The 22,901-nt window shown below is 40.2% G+C and overlaps 1 protein-coding gene across 1 annotated transcript in view; it reads right to left on the bottom strand.

Moving 5' to 3' along the window:
• Positions 1-911: 911 nt before the first annotated feature.
• Positions 912-22,901, bottom strand: part of CALCR (calcitonin receptor) — a 72,983-nt gene continuing 50,993 nt past the window's right edge. Inside the window, exons 8-12 of the mRNA XM_062567752.1 lie at positions 17,964-18,024; positions 17,794-17,860; positions 15,075-15,293; positions 8,269-8,310; positions 912-1,133 (exon numbers count right to left, since the gene is read on the bottom strand). Of these exons, the coding sequence (XP_062423736.1) occupies positions 912-1,133; positions 8,269-8,310; positions 15,075-15,293; positions 17,794-17,860; positions 17,964-18,024 (611 nt within the window). The remainder of the gene's footprint in view (positions 1,134-8,268; positions 8,311-15,074; positions 15,294-17,793; positions 17,861-17,963; positions 18,025-22,901) is intronic.

The raw sequence follows: 22,901 nt of genomic DNA on the forward strand, positions 1-22,901 counted from the left end.
TTCTTTACTGCTATGGCTACAATTTTATTAGAGGCAAGCATTCATCTAGCATTCATCTCAGAATAGCTACTGAAGAAAATCATAATTTCCAAACAAATGTCACTGTTTATTTGGAGTGAAAGAATTGTGCCTTAATAATAAAGTTTCTGGGCAGAGTAATAGGTAACAGTTTTTTTCTTTAAACAGATACTCTTAAGGAACTATCACTGTTAAATAAAAACTTTCTGAGATGTCTTCAGGATTTTTGTGAGGCAGCTTAAAGGACTGGTACGTTTCTATAATGATTGAGAATTTGTTATACGACTGCTAATTTACCTTCATTTACTTTATGCACCTGCTAATGGGATGGTAATATTTTGGGTATCCTTTGGAAATCATCAAGATTTTAATACTTTAGAGCAATCCTTTCTCGTCTTACAAAGCACAAATATTTTTAAGATGGCACCAAGCTCTTTAAAAGGGGAAAAGGGAAGGATTCCTAGCCAGCAACTTCTTGTGAAAGTTGATATTTCAAAATACAGGGTTGAAGAAAACTACCTGAAGCAAACAGTGCTAACAGTTTCTAAATGTCATGTGTTAGTTCTTTCTTTCATATTTTCTCTGGGCTTCTGACACTATTATTACTGTTGTATCATCACTTCATATGTCAGGTAGCAGGAAGTGTGGAAACTATGTAGCCTGGGGAGCAGTTCCTTGTTGACCTCCTGCTGCAGCACATAGGATGGACTGCTGTTCCCACCATCAGACTCTACGTCATCCCTGGCAAAAGCTGATGTAGTTTGAATATAATGTGTCTTGTCGTCTAGTCATGCCCTCTCCCTTCATGGCTTGGGTTTCCACATTTCCACTTTTCTCCCCACTTTGTTCACAAGCAAAATTCAAATGATGAGTTTGCAATGGTTGCTGTTGAGCTAGGCAGACGTCTCTCCAGATTTTAATGCAACGAGTTCAGAGTCATCTATGTATCTTCCATTTAACTGTTCGTTGTTGGAATCATGATGGTATAAGTAAACAGGGACCTCTGTGATTGATGTTGCCGTGTAGGAGGTAGACCGCGTGGAACAGTGCTCCCGGCGCCTTTGACCCCACTGGGTTTTATACTGCGTCCATTGTCTTTTCAAAGCTCCTTGGACCTGTAAAAGAAATGCATAGTTAGGGTGAGGCATAATTGTAACTCCTAAAGTTGCACTTGAGCCAGTTCTGTTTGCTGCAGTGACACTGCGCTTGTGCTTTGGAAAGCCATTGGCTGCAAGTTCCAGGACTAATCCCATCAGGCTAGCTCCAGAAGCAGGAGTATGTAGTTATTCAGCTCTCAGCCCTAGGTCCCTTCCTATCGACCCTATAGCAACCAGATTTTCTGCAGTCATTGATGCAGGCAAAGAGAGGGTATGGGCTAGCTGTTTCTATAGGAGGCAAATGTGAGCTAGATCGCTGTACAGGAATGCAGGATGCTGCTGCTGTGGAAGGGGGAGACGAAGGGAGGGATAGGGGTTAAAACTCAACTGATGCTGCAGCTGGATCCTTGCCCCTGGAATGGCTAATATATTATGAACTTCTGTCACGAAGAATCTTAACCTTGAGTAAAATTAGCCATGAATGGCAGAATATAAATACACTTTATGAGCTTGCCAGGACTACTTTTGTACAGAGAAAGAGTGGGAGGATTAGTACAGATGAACAGAGATCGTGTTCTGGTAATTTATGAACAGGGTTTGGTAGTTCTGTGTTGGCAAAAAGTTAGTGTTGGTCATAGCCCTCTGTGTAGCAGAGAATTTCAAACTTTGGACATGCATCTTTTGGGAAAAAAGTCTTTTATTCAATACGTATATTAAGCATAATGTTTTTTATGGAGCTAGGATATGATTTAAGCTATTGAGTTGTGCCAGGGAATAAGAGGAGTCCCTTCTCAGGTTGCACGTTCAGGCGTACTGGAACCTGCTAGCTCTTTCCCAAAGGAAGTGTTGAGACATGAGCAGGGGGTGGGCAAACCCTGACTCGACTCCTTCTGTTCAGCCATACTAGCCAATAAAACACAAGAAAGGAGTAGTTTGCCATAATAATCTGCTATAAATTGCTTCCTCCAGAGGAAGGGAGAAGCAGGTGAGGTGCTGGGACTTGCAGGAGTGTCCTGGAGTTACAGTACACCTGCTGAGGTGGATGTTGTATGACATTTTTGCTCAGGGAGTTTGCTCAGCAGTCACTCTCTGAATTTTGTGCAGAAAGGTATCTTTGATTCATGCAGAATTTGAATGACTGTAATATTTCCCATGTCTCCACAATTCCAATCGTTCTATTAATATGTATATAGTAAAATGCTATCTACTCACCACCCACAGCTGCCTTCAAGAAAGCTGTTTCATGTCACTTAAGGACAAGGCTACAGAAGGAATTGCTATAAATCTGAGATGCTTACTGAGTGTGCAGTGGGACTATGCAGCATGCCAAGAATAGATATTTCATTTGCTTAAGCTTTTTTATTTTCATGCCAAGGAGCAAGCCAAGGTATGAGGACTGATGCTATAAATCCTTACTCATGCAAGTGGTTGCACTGACTTCAATATGACTACTTTTTTCTGAGTAAACAGTCATTTGCTGGGGTAGTCATTTAAAACTCACTGAAAACTATATCCACGCCCAGTTTCCAATAGTAGTTGGTTTTTGCTATCATTTTCTCTAGACAATGTAGTTAGGGTTTTTTTCATCTAGAAAAATGTATTGCTATTCACCTTCTCATGGCAGATAAAGAGAAGAAACCAAATGGCTGAATGTAGGTTAATTAGATATCAAGCACAGGAAAAGCATATGCTTATGATGGAACTTTAATTACTGGCACTGTGAACAAAGCTTACTAAGCTAATGTTGAGATTCAAAGTTAAATGGCTGCATGTGGAGATGTTTCATGTCACACCATTGCCAAAATTTATTAGTGAGAAAGAATTATTGCATGAAGGAATGACACATTTATAGTACATTATAGGGAAGAATTATGCATAATGCAAATCCTGTATGGATTTTAGTCACTTAAAAAATGTTTTCTGACATGATAGTATTCCACATGAATACTGTAGCTTCATCACCCTAAAATCTATAGGAAGGAACTGGAATAAGCAATCTTCACAAGAATTAAGTTGGAGAATTTCCCCCAACATCATTCCAGGGCAACAGTTTCTGAAACCTGTTGGACCTGACAGAATGAGGGTAATGCAGGACCCTGATGTCTGCACATTGGCTCTGCTTGCCAGGAGCCAGTGCTCTCACGCTGCAACAGTGGTCTATGAGCCTCTCTAACCATGAACACCTTTGGCCATTGCTGCTCCCTGAGGCTAGTACTGAGTGTGTCTGTATTTCACAGGAATTCATCATTTCAGATTAATATCAGTCTTTAGTAAAGGAGAAGATATTCATGTAGCTCTCCTCTTCCTCTCCCAGCCCACTCTTTCTCCATACCCTACGCAGACCATAAGGTCTCAGTGCATGCTTTGATTGCTCTCACACGGTGAGCGTGGCTACTGCAGAGGCGATGCGCACCTGAGGAGCTCTCTGCTCTCAGCTCAGCTGCAGTTTGACAGGCTGTTGGGCAACCATGGGTCTGGGGATAACATGGGCAACTGAAGAGGGTGCAAGGGGTTTCCGATAGAGCTGTGTAAAAGCTGCAGTGAGGAGCTCATGGCTCTGTTTTTCAGACAGCAGTGACATACACATGGTTTGGGAGAGAACAGGCATATCCTTTCCAACACAGCCCACGATTAGAAGTGCTGGTTGTCAGGTTTAAAAAGCTCCCTGGATTGTGAGAGCATGAAGTCAAAGCAGCTGTATTTTTATTCTCCACTGAACTGCTGGCTTTACAAGAACCTGACCACAAATGAGTAACGGACAATACAAGCTGCTGAGCCTGAGTAAAGCAATGCGTTAATCTATATTTCTCTGCTAACTCCAAGGATCTCAGATGATCACAATTCAGTGCCAACTAAAACTGTTCATGTGTGGGTTTTAAATGTGTAAGCAGCATTACTGAAAATCACATGCACAACCATAATATATTAATAACGAAAGACACTAGTTGGGGCTGGGCAGTGCCTCCCATGCTGGTCTCTGTGATGGCAGATGGAAGAAAATAAAGCCTAAAGAAAGGAAGAGCCTAAGTTTGTTTACTCTGCTCTTCAAGACTTTAGAGTGTTTTCTGTTCTCTATTATACACTCACGCCTCTGGCACACAGGATATATAACTGTTTTTTTTTTTCCAAACAGACTTTCCATTTTATTGGCCAGCCTTCCAGCCTAGAAGTAATCTCAGGACTGGAAATATGGTCTGGAGAGCAGACTGTTGTAGAGACCCTATATCATCCGTGCAAGGCTATTTTTATTGGACAGAGAAACTACAGTGCTACTTGACACTGAAATTTTATAAGAAAATGCATGAGACGATCTATCATTTAAAAAGTCCTAAAAAGGACATTGTTTATGTGTTTTTCTACATTAATGCAGAGAGCATCTTATTCAGTATTTTGACATGTCTTTCTGTAGGTGGGTTTGTTGCGGTACTCAAGTGGGGTAGGTGAGGTAGCTTGCTGCAAACACCGATATAGAGCACTGTCAGGTGGCCCTGAGTTTAGCATTGTTTGTTCTGGATAACTTTCACGTGTTTCAGCCTTGAAGTTAAATATTCCAGCAGTAAAAAGTAAATCACTGAGTATGCAGCCTCCTATGTTATTAAAACTAATGTTGCCTCACACTGAATTTTCCCATGCTCTATGGCCCTGGCAGTGGATAGACACAGCAGCTAGCACAATTCCCTGCCATGACTGAAAACCAGAGTGTGGATTTGGTCTGCATCTATTCATACCACATTCAGCAAAAATGCTGGGGGAAATGAGTTTAATTCTCTTGGTCAACCTAATTCAGACTAGTACATGATGGGACACAGCTCCTTTCTCTCCCTTCAGGAGTTCCTAACACCATCTTGGTGTCTGTCTGTTTCTACTTCTCTAAAGGTTTTATGCCTTATATAGCTGTCCCTTGTGTATCTGCAAGAAAAAATGACACTTTGAAGAAAGGGGTCATAATTCTTTCATTCTCTTTTCTGGCATGGTCCATCAAAGCTGCTCTAGTACATGAACTGCACAGCAAGTTATTATGCTTTTTATTTATTGGTAAAATGCTAATGCAAGTACCACCAGATTGTCTTGAGTCCTTATGGTAGAGGTGTCACCTTGGGTTTCCATCCACATTAATGGGAATTACTAAAAAAGCTTCCCTTATCATCTGGTGAATATAACTTCTTGTAAGAAAATAATGAGAGGGTTTCTAAGCACCTCTGTCATTGGCTGTTGGACAATCTGCATGTCTGCAGCAGATACAACAATTTTGGAAGCTGGAGTAGTGGTGAAAAGCACCCATGTACCAACAAAAATCACACTTCACCTGACTGCAAAATCTGAAACCCCATAGCTGACAAACATTCCTGATCGGTCATGTCATGAAGGATTTGTTAATTCTCCATGCAATCTGTAACTACCTGGGAGTAGCCAAGGTATCTGCCTGATTACTTACGGGAGCAATACAGTAGAGATCTGGAAGACACATTTCAACATCAAATTCATTTTTTTTAACCGCATCTTGTGCCCTAACCTGTATAGGTAAGTGTCTATTGTTATAAATGCAGCGGGCCTCTGAGATGTCTCCTCAGTGATGCCGCATGGACAACTCAAGTATCAAAGGTAGACCTCCAGGTCAGAGTCTTTCACAGGGAGGAACTCTTTCTCCTGTGGGCTGCCAGATGTGTTAGAAAGGCTTTCAGAGGTGACTAGGTGCTGATGACTATTGCTATTATTCAGAGTTTCAGGCATCTTCAGTCTGTATATGGAGCCAGTTGCTACTATTGCAGATTCCTAACAGCATCTCAATCTGATACAGAAATCCACAAAATGTAGAGTGCATCTGGGATGGAACATCCGAGTGTTGTATGTGAATATGGTACATTTCCTTAAGACTTCCGTATGCTATATCAAATGCAATCTAATACTTAGTGAATAAAGAAAAGTTGTGTTATTTTAGACTCAGTTTCATTTCTGGAATATGGCTTTTGCTTTTCTGCCTAGAACACTATAGGCTGGTTAAGACAACAGGTAAACTCATTCATATCCTAGCAGCTAATTTTCAGTTAATTGATACATGTGGTCGTGATGTTGGCATCATTATTGGATACTTTATAGATCATATTAATGGAATTGTAAAGGTAGATATGTTTTTCTGACACTACAGCACTGACAACAACACTTTAAAATTAGAACTATCTGCTGAACTTTACCTAAAAATCAAGCAGCCTTTAAGAAGTTTTGTTTTCTGTGCATTTTCTTGATGCTTTTTTTCACTTTTAGCATTGTTACAGCCTTTAGTCTAGGCACAGATCCATATACTCTCATCACAGTTGGAGAATTACAGAAGAATTGATCTTTTACCCTGAAGTTGTAAAATACTAAACAAGTATGTTTCGCAAAAATTAATCTACAATATTTTTGAAGTGATGCTGGGGGAATAAAGGGGAAAGAAGGCAATGTTTAGGACCAGGATTTTGGGGCAACACATTCTTTGGAGGCAAGCAATGACATGCAGGAACATTGCCTGTACATAGCTATGTAGCTATTTCTAGGGGGAGAGAATGTTTCAAAAATTTCCTGGCTGGTTTCTTCTTACTGTGTGCCAATTCTTCCATACTAGAGAGAATCAGAACCCTTTACTCTCCATATTTCATGGGTATGGAGGTTGGACTGTGCCAATAAGCGATGAGTAAGGTAGTAGCCTGCAGATCCTGGGGATGGAAATGTGGTGTGAATAAGCTGTACACCTCTGGAACCTTGTTTAATTGGAGATGTCTCTAGAACCAGAGAGTGAACTACAATAATGTGATATTTAAGGTTATCATTTCATTTCAGGTTCTGGTGTCATTAACTGCTCATGGTTTGCCATTCTCTTTTATGTTTCCTGAGAAGCCATGCTGCGGAATTACAGTGGGAGGCATCTAATCCTTTGTAATATTGCATTTCTCTGTACTTTTACTCAGTGGGCAAGCCAGAAGGAAAGGTATAATGATGCGGTGGCAGAGTTTAATGCACTGTGTCCTCCTGAAAAATAGCAAACCAGTTGGTAGCACCTTATGAACAAAACTCACTTCAAGTCACTACAAAAAATCAGTGTGCTCACATCATTACTGGGAATTTGCTACTTACTGATAACACACGAGGATACATACAGGTACGAATATCTTTAGGGTGACACACTGAATGTTGGCATCACAAATCTTGCTCTAATAAAGGAAGATGTGAATCTAATTCATCTGCATTGGACTGAAAATTAGCTTTTTAAAGAGCTTTCTAGCTTTTTAAAGATATACAGTGTTTCTTTTCACTACAGTTAAATACTCCTGATGTATTGAAAAACATTTTCCTGCTAACCATGCTTGGAAAATTGCTTGTTGTAGGAATTTAAATGGCTCTTGAAATGCTTTAACCAGCTATTTTTATTAAAACAAGAAAAAGTAGTGAAGTGGACCTAAAACAAGTTGTAGGAATATAAAAAATTGATCCAGTTGTAAGAGAATGGGAGACATCTCCACTCAAGGGTTTTTATTTCTCAATTACTACTTGAGAAACACTGACCTTAAAAAGGCTGGTGCTAATCCTCAAAGGAGTGAAAGTAATTGCACTCCTTCAGACTCCTCTGATCTGACAGCACTACCAGTGCTGGCCTCTCTTTCTGCTCTCCGATGCTCAACCCAGCGCACCAGTTCTCCAGGCAAACCCCTCTCAAAGAGCCCTACTGCTTCTTTCAGGATATTGCAGTCATTTCCTGTCATTCACCCAGCTATTCTGGGGCTAGGGGTAAAGTTAAATAGTAGGAAAAGGAGGTGAAGTAGATTGCTTTTCTCCTTTTACCTTGACCTCTATTTTAGATGAAATTGCGGAGGGCAGAGGTGAAAATTTCCTGACGGTACCTCACTTAGTGTGGTCTGCTTTGTCAGGATAACACTCCCCATTTACCCCTCAGAGAAATTCAGGTCAGGCTCTGTAGGGAGCTTTGAAAAATGCACAGTACTGCTTGCATATGTAGACAAAAAAAAAAAAAAAAAAAAAAAAAAAGAAAGACTTCGTGTTGTTTTAAGGTTTGTAGCTGGATTTGTAGCTGGACAGGCTTTTTTTCTGTATTAACAACAAGCTGACAGTTTATCAAGAGTCTGAAGTTCTGTTCATTTACTGTATTTCACATACTTACCTCACCATTGAAGAAGCAGAATATAGTTGCAACAAGCAAGCCCTAAGAGGAAAAAAAATAAAAGAGTTTTACAATGCATCATTGTTACTGGGCTGTTTGGCAGTTTAGACTTGAGAGATGCAGAATTAAAAACGTTAGTCCACTTCCTCCCCGTCCGAGCTACTTCTTGTTCACAGTTACATTATTGTGTTGATTTCTCTCTTTTCACTGTATTTAACGTTTTCTTGCAGCTATACGGAGAACAACAGGTCAACATACCCACCGCTCCCCGACAAGCGCGAGGGCCATCACTGTGTCCCTGGGACCCCTGCCCACATCACCGTAGGGCTCCCATTTCTCTGCCTCTGCAGGGGCAGCTCAATGGCCTGACAAGAGGTACAGCCTGGGCACAAAGTCCTTCTTCTCCCTTTGCTTCCTGGCAGGACTACAGTAATATACAACAGAAGATAAATTGAGAGGGGGAAAAAGGACATCTGAGCATGCTTTCTGCCTTCCTATGTGCCATGGGATCATGCAGCCAGTCCACCTTGGTGGAAGAGACCTCTCATTTGCAAATGTCAAAGTGTTCTCATCTTTGTTGTTCGAGTGTCACTTAAGCACCTGTTGCCCTTCTTTGGGTTGAACGAATCTGAGGACCTCCATTGAAATGACAAATGGCCAGAATAAAATTTGTTTGGCTTCTCTGGGAAATTTTTTTCATTGTCATTTGCACAAATTTGGGCCAGTTGCCTTCGAAATTAGAATGCTTTGTTTAGCAGTAAAATCACTGAGAGGTCCCCTGGAATAAGGTTGGAGGTAAGTTTTTTTTTTTTATCTTGGACTCTGCTATATATCAGTATGTCTGTATTTAGGGTCCCTACATCATGTTCTGCAACAAAATCTTTTATCCAAAGAGCTCATGCCCATACACATAACCCAACTGAATGCTGGGAGAACACTAAGGACTGTAACCATGCAGCAGGTATGAGTGAACATTTTTTAAACTCTGATGAGGACTTATGGCAAATGGGAGTTGAATGAGGACGCGCTTGAAGGAGAACAATGAACAATCAATGTAGCATTTTCTGGTTTACAGATAACTGGCTATGGGATTGGCCAATCTGTTGTGGAAATGCAGAAGTGATGTTCAGGCAACTAGTGAACACTTAGGATGAGAGCAGGAGAACACATGCAGCAAATATTTGTCAGACTAAAATTGCATATAAACTGCTTGTTGTTTTTAATTAGAGTAAATACTAATCTGTATCTTGCCTGAATTTTAGCTCAGGTCTCAAGGCTTCAGGATGGTGATCTTGATTGAGAGTTGCCATCTCACTGGGCTTTGTCATATGCATGTTTCACTATACAAGGTGTAGCTCTGGCACTGCCAGATCCTTATTCGCCCCCATGACACCTTTACCATAACATCCAACATGCTTTCAATCACAGTCCCAAAGTGCTGCTACAGGAACAATTGCTGCTATTTGTATATCTATTTCTATTTGTTATGCTTTACATGTAAAATTCTGCCAATAGCTCAGTACTACGTGTACCTTCAGCTGTAAAGCTAGAGAGCTGCATCAGTAGCAGATATTAGCTTTGTCTTTTCTGAGCTAGAGGGCTGCTAACTTTACAAAATATCAAAACATATGAGCGACTGAATGTGGATTACATATTTCATGGTGGCTGACAGGTTAATTCTTACATTTCTTTTACATAAGTCTTCCTTTGTTCCTCCAGTTGTTGCTGTTTTTTTGCACAGGGTGCAATCCTTGTCGAGAATAGGATCTCTAGGTCAGTTATATCTCTCTGCCACTGTAGAGTTGTTAAACTGACCTGTGATATATTGGCCACCAATAATAGCCGCCAATAGACTGTGGGATCGAAGGCAAAGATGAGGAATACATTTACTTTGAAATTAAGGCCTTCTGGAATTCTTTATTTTATTTCTGGAGCTTTGTGAAGACCAGATGAACATGGCTTTCTTCTGAATCATGCCTTAGGGACTGTCCAGAGTCTGCAGCTCTGAGAACTTCATGTACTTTATTGACCAGTTAGTGTGTTTTTCCCTGCATTTAAATGCCAGGATTGGTCCAAGCACATTCTTTTTTTGACAGCTATTTTATTTGATATTCACTCTCTTACAAGATGTGTGTCTTGAAGCAACTTTCCAATAATTTGCTTAGTTAACCCCCCCCCCCTTTTTTTAGATTTAAAAATTTAAGAACAATTTTTTTAAAAAAAGATTATCCAATGCAGATGATACTGCAAATTTAGATAAGTTTTGGATACCTCTCTGATACCACATTTGGGTTTATTCTGTCTAACTAATGTCTCCATAAAATCGATAAAGATCATATGTATACTTATGACTAAATACCTGTATGGCCTTGATCTCTGTCCTATACACTAGTTACATACTCTGCTGCCCTATAGGCTTCAGAGGGATGCTGTATTCATGGTTGATGGTGGATCATGACTGATGGTAGAAGCTGAGAACAGAGATAATTATACCATAATATTTTATAAAATATTTTATATTACATTATAAAATTGTATATATTATAAAATACATTATAAAATATACATTAGAAAGTATTATGTGGCCATAATATAAAAAAAACAGTTTCTGATTTTCTGTGTGGGAGACTGGAGAAGGCTTTGGTCCATTAAAAATACTTAAATATGGCCATGGTGAAAAATTACTCAGTGAAGCACAGCCATTCTCCACAGCAACTTTTCGGCAAAGAAAGCACTTTGAGAAAAGCAATGCTGGGCTCCTGATCATCCTCTGAGGTAAATGATTGTGTAATAAAGCATTCGATCATGCTAGGTTAAAAAAGCAAAGCAAAGAGCGTGTCTGTGCCATTTCTATTGCTGCTGAAATGGCGAGATTGTCCTGAGAGGTCTGAAGATGACAGTTCACCTGTTGCAAAACGATGGAAACGTCCCATCATGAAGAGTTCATACTTTTGCTTCTTCTCCCTCTCTCTCTGCTGAAAGTTTCATTACTGCCATTTTGTACACTAATTTTTCTTAAAGAATGGCACTTTATAATATCTCACTTTCCGAAAACATTCTCCCCCAATTTTTATTGGCTCAAAATACTAGAAAGTTTTTAAATTATTAATAATTCAAAGAAAAAGAGAATAGGAAATGAAAGAAAGATTTTTGTTATAAAAAGCAGTCCTATGCCCTTAACTTTACACAGCTGGAAGAAAATTTCTGTCTGCTTTGGCATCAAGGAGGATATTCATTTCCCTTTAAATGAAGAAACACATTGAATGTAAAATGGATTGAAACATCTCAATATTTTGAGAGGTTATCTTTAATTAGGCTAATTTTTTTCTGCATAAAGCTGCACAAGAACTATCAGCTGGAGTTAAGTGTTAATGTTTAATGTAAAGCTTCGAGGTAGGGTAGATATATATATGTCTCAAACTCATGCCTAAAAAAGACATAATAACTTTTATACAAATCAGGCTCTTGTGAGCTGGATCTTCCTGCTCAGCAGGGCAAGTGCTGTAGTCCTGAGGGTATTTCCTGGAGGCTGCTGAATGACATAGGATTAATCTTATTTGAGGAGAAAGAGAACTTTATCATGCTCCATTTAATAGAAAATGTATTTTACTTGCCAAGGATAACAAAGCCCATATGCTGAATAGCATTATTATGTCTTCTTATGGACAGACTTGCACATTTAAGACCCTAGTCAGCAAAGAACTGAGAACATGAATAATTTTAAATGCATGCACGCTGCTGTTGATTCAGGGGCTACTTCTGCACTGCACCGAGCAGACCTCCATGGCTGTATCTTCTTTGGCATGGGAAGCTGTCCCACGCTGGGTGGTGTGATACTATCTCCAAACCCAAACGCATTGTGCTGGAGAGCGAAGTCCACGAGAGGGGAGAGCTGGTGGAATGAGCTTGGGAGCGGGAGTCAGGGGCTCCTCGGAGAGCATGGGGAACGAGCCACATCGGTGCTGCCCTCTCATCACAGAGACCCAGCAGGTCTCGATATTGTTATATTCTTCTTATACATAAGAAACAGAGCTGCTGCTGCTCCATTCCTTCACAGGAGGCAACTTATTTGTACCATTTTGTCTTTGCAAGGGAGCACAGTAGGACATTTCAGGCTTTTAAGCGAATCCAATGGAGATGTTGTTGTGGGAGAGGTGTGCAAGGAGCCGGTGCATCCCATGCTGTAATGTTTTACACCCCGAACAAAAGTGCATCTTTCATAAGCTTTCAGCATCATCTAATGGTCTTTTGAAAGTCAGGTCCTCTAGAGAAAATCTGCAAATCACTTACTGTTCTGTAATGCAAATGTTTGCTTTATGGTGCCCACTTTAGGCACTCTTTCTGTTTAATTAGCTAGCTGTGTGTTCATCAATCCATCAAAAGCATCTCACTCTGTGCATAAGTTATTCCACTTAAGGACTGAAGTATCTTTTTTTTGCCTGATGTAATCTTCATTTCAACACAGCCTGAGACTGAAGAACTCATCCCAGTGACGGTGAGGGGAGTTATAAACCTTTCTATGGATTACACCACAGGCTGCTGGGTATGGTGAAAAAGTATATGCTTTCATATTAGGAGCTCAAAAACCAATCTTCAATTTTTATAACTTACTTATTATAGATCCACTCTACGGATCTGTTAAGAGGAATCAGGTCTATGTGGAATAAACACCACAATCCGACGGAAGTGAGGCATTTGTGAATTGCTCATAGCCATATTTGAAAAAAAAAACCCTTCTGCTTAAAATGGTGAGCACTGAGAGTAATATTGCAAAGAGGGCAGAACAATTCAAAAGCAGAATCGACTTTAGCAGAGGAAGCCTAGCAGGTAACATCTCATTGCATTTTTTTTTTTCAGCTGGGAACATCACTTTCTAAAGGAAATACTATTACACAGATTCATCCAGGAACAAATTCTCTCTAATTCATTGTCTTCAATCATCTGATCATTACAATAGACTGCAGTGCTGCTTTGCACCTTTCCCTTGCGCATGGAAGAGGTAGGTAATATGTCAGATCACTGTGATCACTTAAAGCAGGAACACACTGTCGAAACGACTGCCTCTTTCTGGTCTAGGAAAGGTATAGAAAAAAATCATCGTTTAACCAGTCAAGAGATGAATGCAGAGTGTGCTACATTAGCTAGATGAAGAAATATCACAATTACACACCCAATGTCTGCTTGTGTATAACTGACACCACTGGATGCAGAGACCAACAGACTGCTGCTGCTTTATGGAGAGGCGGGCAGCAGTGCAGCTCCTGCGGGTGAAAGAGCCAGGGAGGAATCGAGCCATTACACACGCTACTACAGTATCTGCTAATTACAAAATCACTCCTAGGAGGAAATGAGCACCGGAGGAAGGATAATGTAGCTGGCTATTTTAAATATGCATGCAAGAAATGCTTGGGAAGGGAATAACAAAGTTTATTTTAGAATACAATTTTAAAAATCTGCTTTAAGTGGAAAAGGGGGAGTCACCGTTAGTTAGAGGTAGTGGGTTAGCTGCACAGCTCTCATGAAAGACCGGTTTTTACATGCTGGCAGGTAGCACACTAAGATTACTTTCCTGAGGTTTTAAGAGCTCCTCTGTTGGGTCAGGAGTTGGTCTGCACTGGGGTAACACAGATACAGCTCTGTGTCACCGCTCTCACTGGGACAGCTCTGGGTGGTGCCGTCGTGTCCACACTGGTGTCCCCAGCACGGATACTGCTGACAAAATGGCCCATGAGGAGTGCGCAGTTAGGTGTTCAGGGTCACTAAGCCTGGGACAGGCTGCCATCGACGGCTGGGACAAGAGTAGAAGGAGCCCCTAGACTGTCTTTACTTTAAGAACTGTAAAAAAAATATTGTGTAAAGCACAAAAATAGACAGGCCACTTACTTCAGTTATTCTATGCATGCAGGAGCATGTATGTCCACATTTTTGGAGGGGTAAGGGGAATTTTTATTGCAGCATGATGCAGCAAGATGATCCAAGGTGACAGGATGAATAGCTTCTGTTAGTATGATTTATCACTTAAATTCAGGAAACGAGCATGACTGATTTTTTGTAGTTGTTCACTTACTGCATTAAAACAATTTCTGCACTTATTTCCTGCATAAAAAAAACTAAGAAAGTGCATCACTGTGCCTGCCTATGTTGTCCACTCCTTGGAACTGCATCTGAAATCTGCCCTTCCTTGTAAACATTGGACTGGATATATTACAGACAGAAAACCAGATAAGCAAGCATTTAAAATCATTCAGTGTTAAAAAAAAAAAGAGAAATCAAAACTATCTATTGTCTATTGAATAATGCTGTATTTTCAAAGCATTTATAAAATCAAAATGTCAGTATTATATTTTAATTTAATCTCCCTAATGCCAGAATTTTAACTCTTAAATGAAATTTCACTGTCTTCACTGGACATTCCCTTCATACAACAGTTTTAATACACAACTAATTTTAATATTAACCTCATGGCAACAGTTTCATTCAGTTTGAATGCTCTGGCAAGAATAATGGTTTGAACATTATTTAAAGCCGTCTCTGATCACAAGTTTCTCAAATTAGAAATAGTGCTATCTGATCATTTTTGCTGCATTTTTCATTGTTTCCTCTATCTCGTGATTGTTCTTTATGCAACAATACTACTTTTTCAGAGGAAGATAATCCAATAATGTAAAAGAGACTGGGAAAGAAACACAAAACTACAATCGTCACACTCATTTTCATGGCAAAGCAGCTGGCAGCAGCATCTTTGCCTAAATTAACCTCAAGTACCTCATCTATATAATAGCCTAAACTGCTATTATATAACATACCTGGTAATGCATTAATATATGCATGATGTAATCATATATTTCTCCGGCAAGTCGGTTTTCTGGTCTCCAGGGAATAATAACAAACTGAATTCCTAGCAAGGGCACCAGGATTAAAGTAGCTCTGACAGCTTTCATATACATGTTGGACTCAGCACGGTGGGTATCTCTTAGCTTTGTCACCAATACCCGGACAATGTTAAGCAAAAAGAAAAAATTGACCTGCAAAAGAGAAAAACTTATTGGCAAATCATTCAAATTAAGCAGGCACTCAAGATAAAAATACAGAGCATATAAATGACAGTAAAGTATAACTTTCCAGCTTAACTGAAACTCATAATGGGCAGTTCCTTGATTGTCTGGCCTTGGTAAGTACCCTTCAGGGCTTTAAGACAGAAGGTGTTAAGCAGCTCTACATGCATCCCTCAGGACCTACCTGAATGGATGTGTCAGAGAGTTTGATCTTGCTTCTAGAAACACTGAGTATTTTGACACTGCTGTAGTCAAATTTAGGAATTTCAGGGCACAATTCACCTTATATCTACCCCAAAGTCTAATACAGTGCTGATGAATTGCCCCTAGGACTGGCTGTTTCCTGACTCTGAAGATGGCCTAGCTATCTTGCTTCGTTCTGCACTGAGGTCTACAGCCAGGTGAGACAAAGCCCTCACTGTGTTCCTGGGCACATGAGATGTATGCAGGCATATGTGTTCTCCAAGGAACTTGCGCAGGCACACATAGGCCAATATTTCAAGCTTGTGCCTGCCCAAAGGGGCAAAGGCTCTTGAGAAAAGTCTAGGCTTACCCTTACCTACACCAGGCATAAAAAGCCCATGGTATTTCATTCACAGGTTAAAGCTAAAACTGCTGGCTCAAGGCAGAAAGGCTGAATTTTTCAGAAAGTTTTGACTCTTTTGGTTGGGAATTCTGACTAGCTCAGTATCTTATTTCCTGAGTCATTTCTGGAAATTTGGGTTGAGTTGCAGACACTCAGTATATGAAAATCTGCTCTTGACTCTGGCTTCATGTGCTGGGAAGTCAGGGCAGGAATAAGTTTGGTGGGTGCATGATGAAAATGAGTCCAGTGGGTACTTGCTGGATGTAATAGATATCATAGGCTGCTTTTCTACTCTATTACAATAATTTATGCACATATGCTTCTGAACTTTAAAGGACTCTTTCCATATAATGTTTTAAATAAGTATTGCATAAGTTACATAGTTATTTTAATAGCCTATATTCCATAAATACATGAGAAACTTCATCTGGACCTTTCAGAGCAATAAAATATGAATCAGGAAGCTTCAATAAACCATTTCATAAATTCTTTGCCATTGAGAAATCTTTCAAATATTTTGCATTCATACTCTACTTGAAAAAAAGGAATAATAAATGACTTTTGAGTTCTTATTCAGCATTAAATCTAAAATTTACTTTCCATTCTCCTCTGTCTCTCTGACTTCACTCACTCAGCTTATCCTTCACTTTTAGAATTTCTTGAAATAATTATAAAAGGTGGAAAAAAGACTTTGCAAAGGTAAAAATCTTCAGCTCTTTTGAGTCAGTCTGTCACTATCAGATTCTTCTAGCAAATCATGTAGGTTGTTCTCTAAAAAATGTCATTTTGACCAGAAAAATCTGACTGGAAATGGCATAAGCACAAGCCAGAAATTATAAAGCTTTATTTTAAAAACAATTTAAGATTGTTCTTTATCCATAGAATATAGACTTTTTTTTTGTTTGTTTGTTTTTGTTTTGTTTTCATTGTGGTTGAGACGTACAAACTTGGAGCACGGTGATAAAAATAAAGGTTAAAGGGCCACCCCTATAAGCCAGCATTGTGACAGCAGAAGCAATCCATCTTGAACCAACAAACCCATAAAAAATGTAATTCTCAAAGAATGGCAGAGAGGTTTCTGCTTCTTGGTATTGCTGACTTACAAGATTGCTTCTCAAAAAAGGGTATAAAGGTTTCCAGACTTTTCAAATAATCTTACACAGAAGCTTGTTTCTCTATTTAGAGATGTTCCAAGTTTTCACCGCCTCACCATTTGCTCTCCAGAGTAATTATTACAAGTATATCCATGCAGATGTTTGCAAGCAAGTGGAAGCTAGAAAGCTGAAAGTGCATCTTAGGTGAGACCGAGATGGGCTTGGGGCTTGGCCTGAATAAAACTTTCCCGCATGTTTCAAGAAGTGCAACTCCACTGCACTAAACAGGGCACTGCTGGCATATATCATGCTATATATGCACATTAGCATGTTGTGCCTTTTCTTGTCTTGCTCCTACTCATACATCCCAGTCCAGGCTCTTTTCTGGTCTAGTTTAGCTTTGGACCTTTGGACCATATAGTGTAGAGACCAGTATAACCAGCGCTGATCAACTTGCTTGCATTCACTCACAGTCTATTGTTCAGTACTGTACGTTTGTCGCAAATAAGTTACCATGGAGGACAGCCACAGCTGTGATTTTCAGAAGCTGTTAGTGATTTTCTTTGCTTCAAGATCTCATTCCTTATTGGGAGGTCCCCTTACAGCGCTGATTTTTGAAGAATATTGAGAACCTGTTCTCTTAACAAATATGTCCTTTGCAAAACAGAAAATCACCAGCTACTTTTCAGTTTTTACCAGAATACTTAAGATACAGAAACTTCTATTCTATGCAGGCTACCGGCATTACTAAAATAATTATTAAACTGTTGAAAGAAAATAATATTCTTACCAATAAGGCTGCCATTACAGGTCCATGAACAATATAGAGCAAGTGAGTGTCAACACTCATCCAGCAGCTGGAGGGGAAATGCAACATTAAGCATATACCATTAATTCAAATGAATTGTGTTACACAGCTAATTAAAGCTAAGTAACTTAAAAAATTGATGTACTACTCACTTGTCGTTGAAGTATTTGGCTCTTGCAACGGCATGAATAGATGCTGGCACTAAAGGGAACCCTGAAACGATTAAAGGTGTAATTAAGTCTTGGTATCTTTTTGGCATAGATTTCATGTGACCCACACACATATAACCCTCTTCTCTTTTAAACCTATATATATACATATATGAAATTACAGCTTTTATGAAAAAATGGTAATCCCATTTCACTCAGGGCCTTGACTGTGAGATACAAGAGGGAACAACACTCAAGGCAGGCCGATGGGAGAAGCAAAGCATACGGGCAATGCTCTAACAGTGCTCCCCAAGCAGCTGCTGGACACCCCTGTTCTGATGTGGATCATACAGGAAGGGGTATGAGCAGGTACGTGGGAAGGAGGCAGGGAGCATTCAGTTCTCCATGGATCATTCCTTTGGGAAACCATGGATACTTGTTATATGTATATGTAAATCACCATTATGCAAACTGGAGGCAAATTAACTTGCACACCAGATCATGGAGCAATAACAACAGAGCAAAGAGCTGCTCTTTCTAAGCCTACGGCAACAGAGAACATGTGGAGCCAGGCGTTGCATGGGAATGGGATCTGGGATGTTTGCTCTCTGTGAGTCCTGCTGGTCCCCAGCACCCTCGCAGGCAGGTGGCCCATCCGTGTGCACTGGTCCCAGCGTCGGGGAGCTGCAGGTGCTCTGCTGCCATGTTTCCTGTCCTGGATGTGAGTCTCACCCTGCATGCGAGGGGAGGTCCCTATCCTGACGCACAGCTGGAGGGAGCATTGGGCCAAAGGCTTGGGCATGTGCCGTCCTACATGAGCGTTTCCAGCATGGGAGGCAATAGCAGCGTCTTGAGGAACAGGCTGCAGCCCGTGAAAAAAACAAGCCCTCAAATGCTGGTCTGCAAGCCCTCGGGGCCTGGCCCCTCTGGACCTTGAATCATCTCTGCCATGCAGTTTTCCCGCTGTAATGTTAAGTTTCTGCCTGCTTGTACGTTTTCTCCCTTTTCAATAGGCTAGAAATCTGAAATAAAGCATCTGTTCTGAAACACACCAGTTTGTACAACCCTGTACATACCAAGAGCTGGCCAACAGGCAGATGTTATACTGCCTAGTGCGCCCTTTGCAGAGTACTTTGTGGTCACATTTGGTGTAATTGCCGTTTGTTCCCTATAAATCATGCATGCTTGATCTGGGCTGTGGATATTTTATAGCTATAAATAAAAATGTGTGAAACTGTCCTGATGATGCTGTAATTAGTCACAGAGAGAGGAATGTTGTTCCCTGTTTTCTTGGGTGTTGGCAATTTCATAAATACTTTCAGAAGATGTAGAGAATTCTTAGCCAAATTCTCAGGAATTCTTACCTCAGGGCACAGGCCAGCTAACGCTAGAATGAGAATAAGGTCAAAAAAGTATGTAAATGGAGCACTTTTGTGTCCAGGTATTCTTACACAATAGCTTCTTACTCTGCTGCCAAAAGCTCTTACTCTGATTTACCTTGGGATGACAGATTGCCTTCCCCTTTGTATATTGTTAGTAAAATGAGTCCTTGGCGTCTGATTGCAGAATGCCTCTTCAGCGTGATGATGCATGGCAGGGAAAAAAAAAAAAAAAAAAAAAAAAGCTCAGAGCAGAAAGAAAGAAGCTTCCAGTCTTAGGGGGAGCCCATGGGACTGAGAAAATCCTTTGATTTGGAAATGGAGCAGGTCTGATACTGTTTTGTTGACAGACAACATAGATGGGAGAGCAATTTCTAAGGGGTCATTCTGTAAGAGCAAAATGTTTTCCTCTGAAAGCCCTGGCCTGTCGTATTGAAGTAGAGTGCTCCACATGATGAAGGGATTTTTTCTTCTGTTAAATGCATTAGCCTAGAATATTTGGCTCAAGAGATTCACATGCATATCTTAAGAACACTACGGAAAGTTTTCATTAGTCAGCTACAGGGCAAGAAGCTCATGACTGTCTGGAGCTCAAATTTCCGGCTGCAAGCCAGTCTGTAGGGCTGGACGTCGATTTTCCCTTGGGAAGGGCCAAAAGGTGGCAGCAATGAGAAGTAGAGCACCAAGAAGGCCTGTTGGGTCTTGGTTGCTTCACAAGGCAAAGCTCCCAGAAAAGGGTTGTGAAAAAGGGAGATAATAGTTCAGCTCTGCCTTTTCAGAGCAGAGTGAATTAGATGCAGCCTGGAGGAGAGGGAAAATTTGTATAATCCTTGGAAAAAAAACCCAGATGTTGCAGGCAACATGGTCATTGAAGAGACAGTGCACATCTTTAGGAACAACATATTTCACACCAGTCGTCCCACCTACGCATCAGGGGCGTGAGCCATGCAGAAAAGGTTTCACCCCAGCCATCACAGGAACAGGTAAGTCATATCCCTTTAAGTCATGCTGGATCCTCTATGGCATAGACTGGAAATTATACTTAATTGCATTTCCTTTTGAATCTAGAAGGCACTCTGTTTCAGCACTGTCCAAATAAACAATTCCCTTTTGAATTCTAGGTGGATGACGCTGGCTGAAGCAGCCAGACTGAATGGACTGTAACTGGATGAAGACATTTGGTACTATTTTCTGGCCCCATATGAGGATGACTTCCTAAGCAGAACCAATGACGACTGAAAAAGGACATCCCCAGCTGCATATGCCAGAGAAGGTGTCACCTGAATATATCAGGCTTGAAACATCTTGATACATCCATTCATCCATGTCAAATTATATTCAGACATCTGAAACTTTTGGGGAAGTGTTTGATATTTGCTTAGACTTTTATTTTCCTTATAAAGCTGTTTTTAAAATGTCATTAGAGATTTTTCCAAATAAAATAATGCAAATATTCTTGAATAGGGATCAGCCATAAAAGTGAATAATGACTATATTCATGTTGTGTTGTACATTTACCTTGATCCTTTCAATAATAATTGAGAGCACAGCCTGCTCTAGGTGCTCTGGATTGTCCTTTGGAGAAATGCATCTCTTTCTATTGATTAATAAAGGCAGCTGCCTAAAGTTAGACCATGTGACTTCCACTTCTGGAATCAATGGAATTACACTGATTTATGCTAACTGAAGGGACAGTCAGACAGTCTTAGATCATATTGCTCTTAGTGATTTCTACCTCAGAAGGTGTTAATGACTTCTTTTTTGTGTTAGGTATGGATTAATAAGGCTGCAAATCAAAGATCTGTGTTCATTTTTATTAACCTTTTCCCTGCCAAGATAGTGTCATCTTCTTCCCACAGCCACTCCCGTTTGCTTTTGGGGCAGTGCTGCAGAAACTAATCAGGATCTTATCAGGCATCTTTGCTGAATTATCTACCATGGTGCTGTTCCCAGCAATAATACAGCCACCTCATAAGCTTCCACTGCAGGCCAGCTGCACCTGTTGCATTAAACTGTACTGCCTAAACTGAATGTCACCTGAAGGATATATGTTTATGACCATTCTCACATGATTATTGGATAGGAAATGCCACAAACTTAGAATCGCTTACACTGCAAAACATGAAAATGGCAAAAGTTTTACCTAGAAAGAAATATTTTAAATGACCCTTAAGGTAGGGCTTCCACTTCAAAAGCAGGGCTTGTTCTCACTCTGTATATTCAAATATTCTGAACTATCAAAATTTTGTGATACTGCAGCTTCTTGCTCCAGAGAGGACTTGGCTATTTGGGTTGACAGAGGAATTCTGGAGAGATGAAGTCAACTTGGGGTTCTTTAGTAAGATTTTCTTCATTTAAGATCTCATGGTACACTTTTAATTCTAGAAGCACCACAGGTCCCTCTTTTCTCAGGAAAGACACCATTCTCCTACAAAAAATCAAGATGGCATTCTCATAGAAAAGGAGCTAAATTTCAAATGAACACAAGTGAACGTCCCTAAGTGCAGTGGGACGATGGATAAAGAACCACCACTTGCTGCTTTGCTGCTTGAGATATTGGGATGGGCTCACCATGAACTGGAACGACGCCATAAATTCATGTCATGTTGCCGAACTGGAAAAAAGCTACTGTTAGTAATGACTTAATATCAACACTGTTGTGGACTGGATTTCCAATGGTGATTTAAATGAGAAAGGGTCTGCACCTCACTGTCATATACCGGTTGTAGATACTTGGCCTTCTTTTGGGTCAAACCATCCAAAGGTTAAAGATCTGTTGTTGCTACTCCCTAGAAAGCAAGATCTCCCTTAGTGAAAAAAAGTAGAGGCCTGCATGTTTGGAAATGAAGGACCAGACTTAGTGAAGGGCAATCTGCATGGGAGCACATAGTTTGTATTCATAGTGTGTGGGTTTGTAACTTCTCCCCAAGAATATCATTGAGATTTGCTGAGACCAGACTTAGTGAAGGGCAATATGCATGGGAGCACATATAGTTTGTATTCATAGTGTGTGGGTTTGTAACTTCTCCCCAAGAATATCATTGAGATTTGCTTAATTGACACCTGCATGTTTCTCTGAAATGCTTTAGAGCATTACAGTTATTAGACAAACTCAGACCTTACAGCAAAGCCACAGCAGAGCAGAACTACTCCTATGTAGGTAACATGGTATCTTTAAAATAGTATCTGCTAAAGTATATCTGATAGTTTGATTCGGCTCCAGAAGGGCTCTGGTTCCTTTTGTATGTGTTGTGTTTTTTCATTCTGGGAGACAGATACTGATTTTCCTCCTCTCCATTCCAGAATAAATATAGTTTTATAGGTCCTGTGATGGATTAATATTTTTGCAAATAACATGATAAAAATAGAAAAGTTTTGCTCAGATGAAAGATGTTTTGGGATAGAAACCAATTTCTCGAAGTTTTGCTTATTAAACTTAAATATTTCTTTCAGCAAATCCCAAGATCCAGAAAATAATGGATAATAACTCCTGTTGATTTTTATGAGTCTCTGGTCCCATCCAAATAAATGCAGTTAAATCTAGGACTTAAGAGCTCAGTCT

Source organism: Rhea pennata, chromosome 2 (genome assembly GCF_028389875.1).
Source record: "Rhea pennata isolate bPtePen1 chromosome 2, bPtePen1.pri, whole genome shotgun sequence".
Taxonomy (NCBI): Eukaryota; Metazoa; Chordata; class Aves; order Rheiformes; family Rheidae; genus Rhea; species Rhea pennata.